The 12,512-nt window shown below is 43.0% G+C and overlaps 1 protein-coding gene across 6 annotated transcripts in view; it reads right to left on the bottom strand.

Moving 5' to 3' along the window:
• Positions 1 to 730: 730 nt before the first annotated feature.
• The window catches only part of acap2b (ArfGAP with coiled-coil, ankyrin repeat and PH domains 2b), a 146,923-nt gene continuing 135,141 nt past the window's right edge, over positions 731 to 12,512 (bottom strand). For 5 of the 6 annotated variants that reach the window (XM_042321915.1, XM_042321914.1, XM_042321916.1 and 2 more), the window contains 9 exons: positions 11,694 to 11,788; positions 11,044 to 11,246; positions 10,420 to 10,521; positions 9,935 to 10,027; positions 9,471 to 9,706; positions 7,632 to 7,741; positions 7,096 to 7,206; positions 6,788 to 6,849; positions 731 to 3,173 (listed from right to left, as the gene is read on the bottom strand). In XM_042321915.1, the coding sequence (XP_042177849.1) occupies positions 3,067 to 3,173; positions 6,788 to 6,849; positions 7,096 to 7,206; positions 7,632 to 7,741; positions 9,471 to 9,706; positions 9,935 to 10,027; positions 10,420 to 10,521; positions 11,044 to 11,246; positions 11,694 to 11,788 (1,119 nt within the window). In that variant the 3' untranslated portion in view covers positions 731 to 3,066. The remainder of the gene's footprint in view (positions 3,174 to 6,787; positions 6,850 to 7,095; positions 7,207 to 7,631; positions 7,742 to 9,470; positions 9,707 to 9,934; positions 10,028 to 10,419; positions 10,522 to 11,043; positions 11,247 to 11,693; positions 11,789 to 12,512) is intronic. The other variant, XM_042321920.1, reaches the window with a different exon arrangement.

Here is a 12,512-nt window from a genome sequence, read left to right as displayed (position 1 = left end):
TACCATGTCGTTGTCTTAGGTCTCTCTTTATGGTGTGCTGTGTTTTGTCCTATTTAAAATCCCAGCTCCCGTCCCCGCAGGAGGCCTTTTGGTAGGCATAATTTTAAATAAGAATGTGTTCTTAACTGACCTGCCTAGTTAAATAAAAAATGAATGAATAAATGTAGGTTTTCAATTAGGTTGAGAGCTGGACACTGACACACCCTTTAAACCCCCTATGCTCCTTTGAAACCCTTCTTTCAAAGTCAGCTCTTTTTCTAGCCATTCTCAGCAAAAAAATAATGGGCAACTGGGCATTTTTATACATGACAAAGCATGATGGGATGTTAATTGATTAATTAACTCAGGAAACACTTGTGTGGGAGCACCTGCTTTCAATATACCTTGTATCCCTAATTTACTCAATTATTTCCTTTATTTTGGCAGTTACCTGTATGTTCACTATGTTGCTGACGTGGTGATCCTTTCTCTGTGACATCACTGTAAGGACGGCTGAGACGCATGCATTGTTTGTATTCGCCCGCCTTCCATGGAGGAACATAAATCCTTCAGGAGGTAAGGACTCTGCTTGGAAGAGAGTGGGTGACATTTCTCAGAAGGATCCGATAACATCAATGTATCAGGGATAAAATGAGGACAGGACATTTAATATGGAAGCTAAACTCAATTTTGTGTATAATAAAGTCCTTAATTATTGCTGTAATTGTTGTTGAAATTCATTAAGACAAAATCACAACGGAAAATGTATTTATAAAATCAATCTGACAAAGCAAACAATTCAACATTCAGCAATACATTTTCAGTCCACTATTTGCAGTTAATATAATATAGTCCTTAATTACATAGTATACATATGAGTGGTATAGGGAGAGAAAATATAAAAAGACAATAAGAAAATGAACAGCATTTACAAGAGCTTATTTAATTATTCTGGTACCACTACTTTATATTTAACGTAGGCATATACAAAATCTGTACAAGAGATATCCCATGTTGTATTAAGTATAGCCCCGTTTATACCTGCACATAACATGTCCTGATCTTGTCCACATTCTGATTGTGCCCATATTTTTAGACAGGTATAGACAATTTAAAGAACAGATCTTCCTGACCACCTCCAGACAGTCAGGGATGAATTGATTGGTTGGATGAAAGCTCAGTGGGCGGGTTTTTACAGGTGAGAGTCAAAGAAATGTTACATCCAGAGGTAGTCATGAAAATTTGATCACACTCCGTTATTTTAATCGTTTTGGCAGGTATAAAAATGTGGGCATAATCAGAATGTGGAGCTGATACAGACACAGAAAGCATGTTAGCACCAGGTATAATGGGCTGAAGAGCTCTTCGTATTGTAAATGCAATGCCAAAAAGATTGACAGTAGTATGTATCGACAGAATATTGACTTGCACCCCCTTTGCCCTCAGAAAAGACTCAATTTGTCGGGGCATGGACTCTACAAGTTGTCGAAAGCATTCTACAGGGATACTGGCCCATGTTGACTCCATTGCTTCCCACAGCCCACAGTGGTTGGTTGGTGGACCATTCCTGATACACACTGGACATTTGTGTGTGAAAAACCCAGCAGCGTTGCAGTTCTTGACACACTCAAACCGGTGCGCCTGGCACCTACATTACTACCATACTCCATTCAAAAGCTCTTTTGTCTTGCCCATTCACCCTCAATGGCAATCCATGTCTCAAGGCTTAGAAATCCTTCTGTGGCACTTTCCTGCAGTCTATGACCAAAAGCACCTTTGGCCTCATGGGTGGAATGTAATTTTTTTTCATAATTCGAAACAAAAATCTGGTGTATCTCAAACAGTTTTGTTATATTTCAGTCTTCTGTGATGTGTATATAAAGTTAAATATTGGGACACAAACACTATTTAATACTTTTAAACTCTGACATGGTACATGTGTATTTTTTTTAAAGCCCATAACCATGAGGCGTATACTTTTGTTTAAGGTGACCATGATTTTGCCCAGTACAGTAAAAGGTTACCGGTCTCCTCCTCTTCATCTACACTGATTGTTTGTAGGTGTTGTTTTTTTGCTATCCAATGAGCAGGAGGCAAAAATACTTGAGCTTGAAATATAATAGTGAGCATTTCAAAAACAGCGGGTACTTAAACTCAAACATGAACATACAGAAACAGACAAACACAGGGCCTCCCAAGTGGCGCAGCGGTCTAAGACAGTGCTAGAGGCGTCACTACAGACCTGCGTTGCAGCCGGTCGCGACTGAGATGCGGTGCACAATTGGCCCAGCATCGTCCGGGTTAGTGGAGGGTTTGGCCGGCTGGGATGTCCTTGTCCCATCGCACTCTAGCGACTCGTGTGGCGGGCTGGGCGCATGCACGCTGACTTGATTCCTCCGACACATTGGTGCGGCTGGCTTCCGGGTTCAATCCCAACATGAGATTGAATATGAAATGATACTCAAACAACATACGGCTTGTTTTCCCCTACACAACAAAACAAAAACACTACTGACTACCCCCCAATCCCCTCACAAACAGATAACTAGTCTGGTGTCAAACATGGAGAATCTGACAATACATTTTTACCCCTAAAATCACCCACTATCAATCTTTGCATGTGCCACATTTATGGGCTTTTATCGGAAGAGTGATAAAACCAGCAACGTGCACTGTACATCGACTCACACTTCAAAGTTTCGCTGTAAACATCAGTGATGACTTAAGACTAGGAAAGTGGGACCTTGTGCAATTAAGTAAGATGGCAGGATATGTTTACCTGGGGGATGACCATTAACCTTAATGTTTAACATTGTGACATAATGAATCTCGCTTGTAGCTTAATATACAATAGATCAATGCTATGAAAACAAGCTACCAAAACACCACATTGAAATGTATTTTTACTCGAGGGGTAAAAATGTAGACCATGAAAACCAATAAAAAGCTCTATATGACAGACACCTTCGCCATTGAGGTTCTGGAGAAACGGCCTTCTGATACTGGTGCTGAGCACACCCCGTTAGAATTCCGGACCTATCTGCACACTTCCAAGTGGGTCCTCCTGAGTTGTAGCATCTCCCTCCCTCATGGCCTCTGTTGCGAGTCGTACTGCTGGTAGCGGTTCAGCTTCTCCGGGTCGTTTGACGCCATCTGGGAAAAGTCCTGGAAAATGTCTTGGTAGGTTTCATCTCCTGCAAGTACAAAGTAAACTATTACAGTGTAAGTACAAGACTAGCAGAGACTTACAGAGAAGAAAACAAGTTGCTATTGTATAATACAATGCAAGACTGCAGAAGGAAAGTTTGAGAGCTCAAACGGTTGTCACAGACATGCATGCACATGATACAGGTGAGGGGGTTGAAGAGCGAGGGAAAGAAATATAGAAAGTTGTCCATACCTGTTAGTGTCACTGTGGCTCAGTAGAGAGAAAGCGGTGACAGAATGAAAGAAGCAGCACCACAATGTTTGAGCAGTGTGAAGGACTGAAGCAATACCAAGGTAAGGAGCCCTCTCTTTGCAGTGAATTGTGATGCGGGAAAAAATTATCACAAGATTAGTTTTTGTTAGCAACTGTATTGTATTTAAAGTGCAGGATTTATGTACAAAAATACAGCTGTGTTGGCCTCAGCACCCAAAAGAAACAAGAGAACAGAAGAAAGGCACAAACTCCAGGGAGGAGAGAGGAAAAAAGAGAACAGTACAGAACAAAGAAAAGTGAAGTTAAAGAAAGACTAAGTAACAAGACAGCCTCGTTCCACACTTCAATTGGATCCCTTCCCTACAACACGTTCATACACTTCAGGTTCCTTCACTAACAAAGTGTAAAGCATTGTCTTTGTAATCAACACTACTGTATTTGCTCTTGACCTTAAGGCAATAATAATCACTCACATCGCATTTTTAAAACATGACAGAAGTTATATTGAAGAAAACGGTACGTGGACAGTCGTATTCAATCAAGTATCCTTGTTACAGGTCCAATAATCTATGGTCATTGACTGAATCTACATAGTGAGAAATTGCCAAACACATTTGAAATGGAGGAACAATATCCAGTAGCCTACATTATGTCAAGTCCAAAGAGCAACATGCTGTCACCTAGGCTGCTTTTCAAACGCAACTGTTGGCCCTCAGTATATTCCACTCATTCAGAGAATGGGGGGGCATTTCTAAATGCAGCACTCTTGTGGCCATCAGAGGTAATTGCACAAGTTGTTTCCTTACCCTGTCAGACTCACACTGCAAACTCTAGCCTTAAGGCCTTTCCAGACAGTACGATTTTACTCATCTTATGTCATGATTTTGTCGCCCCCGACAAAGTTTCCAAGTCGTGGGCAAATTCTTAGGTCGTAAACGATTGTCGGACGTCTTGGCTCGTAGGGTCTGCCAATTAAGTACCACTACGTGCGGTCGTAGGCTCAGTACAATTTTTTTTGCCTTTATCCTGTAGTTGTAGTGTGGCTGGTATTACGAGCCGATCCACGGTGACAGACCAATAGGAACACAGACAGCACTAATGATTAATATAATTGTTCTATTTAAACATGTACATGCTGTGCATGCGATTTCCTTAATTTTTTAAAATTCTTTAAATTTTTTACCTTTATTTAACTAGGCAAGTCAGTTAAGAACAAATTCTTATTTTCAATGACGGCCTAGGAACAGTGGGTTAACGCTCTAACCACTAGGCTAACCTGCCGCCCCTAATAATCTTGTTTACATGACATCTGAAATCAGGCTACCTGATGGGATTTTGATATCGGCAGAAAATCGGCAATCAAAATAAACGTTCTACCACAGCGTCCATTTTATTTTGGGAAAGCCTATTTGATTCTGAGTTTGGACATATAAAGTTGGCATACTTCCAGTTTTCCCGAACTCACTTCACTCGCGGAAAAGCAGTGTGCTGGTTCACGCGCAGATCAAATACACCGATGCAGTTGATGTAGCCTACGTCTACTGACGTGGCCAATTTGGTAACATTGCAGTGTGACGTGATAATCGTCAAAAACTGAATCCGACATACAAAGGGCCTTTAGACAAAACTTTTCAGGAACAGCGCTATTCATCACAATCATTAAAAGCACTTTTTTAACTGATACTCAATCTCCTCAGTGCAAACTCACACACACTGGCTGGTCACAGAGAAGGACTACATGGTACATGAGACCACCATTGACATATATCAGACAACCTGCTCAACATACAGTGACATGGCTGACTGGATACAGTGTAGTCTCTGTATTCTCTCTCAGCTGATATCCATCCCCTTTGGCCAGGGTACAGTAGTACTCAGTAAGTGCTAAGGGGAGTCTTATATGGACTTCTAGGAGCAGTCTGATGAGTCAATAATGATGAGGTCTGATGAAAGTGCTTTTAGTCCTGTTTAAATTACCCATCTGGCCCGGGGGCATTGCCAGGGGCACAGACTACGAGAGCGGGGAGATGAAGGATGAAAGAGGGGTACATTTCATTCATTCATTATTTTCCAACAATACTCGAGTGTGCTTCACACTGTTCTATATTGACATTCTCAGTTAACTTTTTTTTTAAAGCTCCAATAAGTTTAAGGTAATTACTATATAACTAGCATGTGGTAAATGTGGATACTTTTCTATACTACTGCCCTCTACCATCTTGATATCCCTTATCTAAACTTAAATTCACACCCTAAATAGTGTCAGCTAACATTAAGGACAGTCAATTAATGTTGTCAAAGGTCAGACAAAGAACAGGATTCCCAGTGGGGGAAAATGTTCAATTTTGACAGGCATCATACTGTAACCAGGTAGACTAAAAATCAAATCAAAGATTAATAATTAAAACCGGTGTATAAAATACCACACAATACAAAAAAACTCATACAAGGACGCAAGCACAGAAGCCACAGCACTCAACCCAGTGTTGTTTTACATTACCGCTTCAGAGAATCTTTCTCAACCTTACTTCCTATTCTGCTTAATACTGTTATGATATAGAAATGTATGTACAATACATAATTTACAACAATTTGTATGCTAAATATGGATCCAATTGTTATTTTAAAATAGATTCTTTCCGAACTCAATTTCACAAAAGTAAAATTCATACGTAAAATGTGCCAAGATTGATACTTCATTGTAACGATAAAAATGTCAAACAAGACAAGGTCTTTTACACAGGAGTTTAAGACTCACTGTGGGAAACATACAAGCATGTAACACACTGAAATATTGCATAAGCATATCAGGTATACGCATATAAATATTCCCTAAGGTAAATCACTAATACACCTGGTGCATGGCAAGACACTGCTAGCTACTCAACAGTCTGATGGTCAAAACTGTCATTCAAAAAGTCAGGATTATTGCCTGATGTGACTGCTATTTGATAGTCATGACGACCTCTGTTGCAAGTTCTCTTTGAATAGACATTGCAACTAATAAAGACATGGCTGTTTGAAAGTTGGAACGCATCAGACAACAACAGCCACGACTTCAAAGGAGCAGCGAGTCTTCAGCTGTTCAGTAGTCAAAACACTGGCTCTACGGCTAATGGCTTTGACCCCGGTCATGTAAATAAAAGTCTAGCACCTTTCTCCAGACACAAGATGCAGCTTAGCTTACCACCTGGCTGACCTGAGTCTTCATAGAGGTATTGAACAACAATACAGGACATCAAATGTCTGCTTATTCAACATATGATGCTACTCCTGTCTGTCTATTGGGGCTCTACTGTCTCTAGGGTTCATCCAGCTGCAGGTTAATAAACTCCTGCATGCACTTCCTGTATTGCATCTCGGTGGGGCTGTTGGTGGAATATTGACCTGACTGCATGTAGGGCCCCTCCGCCTCCCGCATCTCCTCATTCATCTTGGCCAATCGCAACCTGGGAAAAAGGGAGGGGGGAGCGAGATTTTAACAAAAGTTAAGAGATTGATATGGGGAAAGAACAGTCACTTAATTCTTTCATCTTTTGCCAACCTGTGTACAATACAATTTTAATGATGCAAACACAGAATGTTAGCTTTTATTTAAAGGTTACCATTATACCATTTAAAAATAAATGCACTTTACGTATCTAGTATCTACTGTATATATTCTATTAAAAAAGGCCAACAGGCACAACACTCACAATGTGACAATGTCTGCATTGGCAGCGTCCACTGCCATGGATAGTGGCGTTTTCTCTTCAATGTCTGCCGCTTTCTGATTGGCTCCTCGTTTCAGGAATAAACACACTTGTCTGTATTGGAGAAAGAAATTCAAAAGGAACCAATAAATTTTACCCCAACATTAACTAAGATCATAGACTGACAACTTGGGTCACCACAATTAACCTCAAACACAAATAACCTCAAATACTACCCTGGTCTATTATGGTCAAATAATTTACAAACCGCCTTAGCGGAGGCTCGACATAATGGCTTTAGTCTAAACCAAAACACACAAAAAAGGTCAGATGACTGAGATGGAGTCAAAGAAGCAGTATAATTTTATTAAGCCAAGTGAAACCGTCTAGGAATAACAGACTTTTAATGCTAGAGCTGTTTTTTTTGTACAGGCCTCTAATGTCTACTCTATAAGAGCAGTCATTGTATGGGTCTTTAACGGGCCTAGTAAAAAAGTGGACAATGTAGTAGTGGTAAGTAGTGTGAGGGGGAGACTGACCCAGTGTGACCCAGGATGGTGGCGTGGTGAAGTGGTCCTCGGCCCTGGGCGTCCTGCTGGTTCACGTTGGCCGCATTTTGGAGAAGGAACTCACAGGTCACCAAAGAGCCCTGGAATAATAGGTATGAAATGCAAATTTACACACGCATACAGGTGACAGATGTTTAGAAAAGGAACAGTCCATTTAACACACACTCCCCATGCCTGACCATATCACCTCCACCCTACCTGACACCCTAGACCCACTCCAATTTGCTTACCGCCCAAATAGGTCCACAGACGATGCAATCTCAACCACACTGCACACTGCCCTAACCCATCTGGACAAGAGGAATACCTATGTGAGAATGCTGCTCATCGACTACAGCTCAGCATTTAACACCATAGTACCCTCCAAACTCGTCATCAAGCTTGAGACCCTGGGTCTCGACCCCGCCCTGTGCAACTGGGTACTGGACTTCCTGACAGGCCGCCCCCAGGTGGTGAGGGTAGGTAACAACATCTCCACCCCGCTGATCCTCAACACTGGGGCCCAACAAGGGTGCGTTCTGAGCCTTCTTCTGTACTCCCTGTTCACCCACGACTGCGTGGCCATGCACGCCTCCAACTCAATTATCAAGTTTGCGGACGACACTACAGTGGTAGGCTTGATTACCAACAACGACGAGACGGCCTACAGGGAGGAGGTGAGGGCCCTCGGAGTGTGGTGTCAGGAAAATAACCTCACACTCAACGTCAACAAAACTAAGGATATGATTGTGGACTTCAGGAAACAGCAGAGGGAGCACCCCCCTACCCACATCGATGGGACAGTAGTAAGTTTTAAGTTCCTCGGCGTACACATCACAGACAAACTGAATTGGTCCACCCACACAGACAGCGTTGTGAAGAAGGTGCAGCAGCGCCTCTTCAACCTCAGGAGGCTGAAGAAATTCGGCTTGTCACCAAAAGCACTCACAAACTTCTACAGATGCACAATTGAGAGCATCCTGTCGGGCTGTATCACCGCCTGGTATGGCAACTGCTCCGCCCACAACCGTAAGGCTCTCCAGAGGGTAGTGAGGTCTGCACAACGCATCACCGGGTGCAAACTACCTGCCTCCAGGACACCTACACCACCCGATGTCACAGGAAGGCCATAAAGATCATTAAGGACAACAACCACCCGAGCCACTGCCTGTTCACCCCGCTATCATCCAGAAGGCGAGGTCAGTACAGGTGCATCAAAGCAGGGACCGAGAGACTGAAAAACAGCTTCTATTCTCAAGGCCATCAAACTGTTAAACAGCCACCACTAACATTGAGTGGCTGCTGCCAACACACTGACTCAACTCCAGCCACTTTAATAATGGGAATTGATGGAAAAATATATCAGTAGCCACTTTAAACAATGCTACTTAATATAATGTTTACATAGCCTACATTATTCATCTCACATGTATATGTATATAAGGTACTCTATATCATCTACTGCATCTTTATGTAATGCATGTATCACTAGCCACTTTAAACTATGCCACTTTGTTTACATACCCTACATTACTCATGTCATATGTATGTACTGTACTCGATACCATCTACTGCATCTTGCCTATGCCGTTCTGTACCATCACTCATTCATATATCTTTATGTACATATTCTTTATCCCTTTACACTTGTGTGTATAAGGTAGTAGTTTTGGAATTGTTAGGTTACATTGGTTATTACTGCATTGTCGGAACTAGAAGCACAAGCATTTCGCTACACAGGCATTAACATCTGCTAACCATGTGTATGTGACAAATAAATTTGATTTGATTTTGTCCACAATACTCAAGTATCCTATCCATCCACCTCACCCCCTGCACAGCCATGATGAGCGGGGTCCTCTTATCGTCGTCGGTGTTGACCCAGTTGACCTCCGCTCCATGGGCCAGGGCCTCGGCCATGTCAGGCAGGCTGCGGGCACATGAGGCCCAGTACAGCTGCAGTCCCGGGGAGTACTCCTTGGGCTCCGAGAATATCACCACCTCCTTACAGGGCGATGGAGGGGGCAGGGTGGCAGGCATAGTCATGGGAGGTGCCTCGGCAGCTTCTAGGGGTGGGGTAGAAAAAGAGAGAGGGAGTAAAAGGGTTATCAAGGTGTAAATTGTTGTTTGTCATGGCAAATCAGGAATATATTTAAATAAAGGAATTTAAATAATGTATGGTGTTCTAGTTTCAATGTGTGCACATGTATAGGGCTATTGAACAGCTAGCTCCACTCAATCACTATATGCTGGGTACAAGTGAGACTCATCAGGCTGGTGTGTATGTGTCTTACCTGCTTCAGCCAAGCTGTTCGTGGAGGGGATGGTGGCCAGCATCTCCCTACTCCCATCAGCACTGTTCTGGATGCCACTGTCCGCACTTCTTACTGCGGGGGACCATACAGTCACAATCACTCACAGTCACTATACAACAGCACAGCAGCGCACCCACATTCACCAACTTCAACCAAGTGGTTAGAGAATTCAGAGCACTTTGGCCGCCACACCCAGTGAAGCCATTTCCCGGCTGACCCCACAGCCACAATAACCCATAAACAAGTCACTGACCACAACCACGTGATGAGACAACCCTGAGAGGAACACATGGTATGCTCCACACCAATACATTCAAGATGACTGCACTATCCATTTAGAGAGTGAGATTGGGGTTGTGTGAGAGGGATGGAATGGGTATTAGTCGACAGCCTGAGCGGTGAGTACAGATGGGTGGAGGGAGCGAAGGAGGGAGGTGGAGAACGAAACACAGAGCCGTACTTACTGCTCCTAAGCTTGGCGGAGGTGTCAAAGTAGGAGAAGAGCGAGTCAAGCTCGTCTGGACAGAAGAGAGAGTCACGGCGGGCCTCCAAGCCCTTGGTGGCAGCTAGGCAAGGGCAATGGATGGTGTCGGAGAGTAAAGGGCACGAGGTGGAAGGGTAGGAAGGAAAGAATAAAAGGCAGCGAGGGGGAAGGGGTTAGTCCAGAAGCACAGAGCAGCCGGAGGAGGGTGGGGAAGAGAGGGATTGAAAGGAGAGGATAGAAGCAAGATACAAGCAGTTAGACTACAGGCTAGGCTACCTCAAAGAGAGAGAACAAAAAAGGGTGAAGATGGGAGAGACGGTGCCTTCTTTTGTGTGTCCTTAGCATGACATGGTGTTGTTCTATTATACTAGTGTAGCGCAATTCTGTTGTCGTACCTTTAAAAGGCAAACTCCATAGCTGGTACTGTATTTTTGGTCAATAGTAATAACATTAACAGGCCCTAATGCTTGTTTTTGTTTTGGAGGACTGAGAGGGATGGGGTCTTCGCAAGCGTAAAATCAAAGAGGAAGAGGAACAGTTGCTATGATTGGCGTTTTTGTACTGCACCTTTAAGAGACTGGATCCGGGACTTGTTGACACCTACCTGACTGACTTGAGGCATTGGAAGCGGGCCGGAGTTTGGGCGTGGGTGGGGGCGGCCGGGGAGGCAGGTGCTCCGAACTGCTGCTCAGCCTCTTCTCTTGCTTGGACAGGGACACCACCTTGGAGCGCAGCTCCTCGTCAGACGGGCGCCGCACGAAATGTCGGTCCACGTACTTGGCCCTGATGTAGGCCTCGATCTCCTGCCTGGGGAAAAACATGGGATGCAGAGGGAAAGTGAATTCAACAAACTAAACAAATCTGGCAACCCAGGCAAAGACGGAAAGCAATTTTGAGAATGAATTTATCAAATTACACCAATCTGGCAACTCAAGGAAAGAAGGCAGTTTTGAGCAATACTATTGCACACTTGCTACTTATGTGGGACTACCCTTTATTTATTTAATAGAAATAGAATGTAATTTTTCTGATGCTTTTGTCCAAATCGACTAGCTGTACAGTGTTTATTTAATGAGGTTCATGGAGGAATAATCCACAACTCTAATGTTGCAAGTGCCATGAATTTGCCCTTTAAATGTTAATATTCGTCATCATCAATCAATCCAATCAATGGCCAAACCAATGGTTAATGTTAACCATCGCCCCCCCTCCCTTGTCTCCATGATGGTAGACAGAGAAGTTGCAGTACCGTACCTGGGGTCTGCTGGCCTTGGCTTCCTGGCTCCCAGTTCTTCTCTCCGAGCCTCGTAGATCTGGTTGATGACTCCGTTCCCCAGCTCACACATCAGCTGTGTACCACACACACACAAACAATTAATAAAGTTACTCTGTGTCAAAATTAACCAGCACATTCAGAGGACAACATGCCACATCTAATGTAAAGTGACATATAAAGTCAGCCATGTAAAATCCTGCCATATAAAAAAATCTGTTAAGTCATGACGTTTTGGCTGTGTTTATATAGGCCACCAAATCCAGATTTTCCCCCTCAATAATTGGGCAAAAGATCAGAATTGGGCTGCCTGTCTAAACGCAGCCATAAAGTCATGACGCGAAGTCCGCTGCAATCTGTAACCATTACATTTGAGCATTTATTTGTCACCAATGAATGTAAAAGAGTCTGAGTATGTGAAAGTCTGAAAGAGACACTTAAGTGTGTGAGCTGCCTTAAGGCTTCTGCATGCTTCAGTTCAGCTGGCCAAACAAGTGTCCTTGCATACTCCCTTAAAAAAACTTTGCTTGAAAAACAAGAAAAAAAGCAGCAATAGTATTGTTTGTCCATTTTGAGATACCACAGCTAGTATACACTTCCTCAAAAGTCTGAATTAATCTAAAATGACTCAAGAAATCTGTCATTCATGCACTTTTACATCTGTTTGTGCAGTTTTTCTCAATTGAATGACAACAAAGACTTTATTGAAGAATCCCTACTGTTGACCAATCACAGGCAAAGGGGCATAGACAAAAATTTCACAAAATGTTGTCATAATATATGAAGGAACTGTTCTGAAC

Source organism: Oncorhynchus tshawytscha, linkage group LG05 (assembly GCF_018296145.1).
Source record: "Oncorhynchus tshawytscha isolate Ot180627B linkage group LG05, Otsh_v2.0, whole genome shotgun sequence".
Classification (NCBI taxonomy): Eukaryota; Metazoa; Chordata; class Actinopteri; order Salmoniformes; family Salmonidae; genus Oncorhynchus; species Oncorhynchus tshawytscha.
This window is presented reverse-complemented; position numbering and strand designations above follow the sequence as displayed.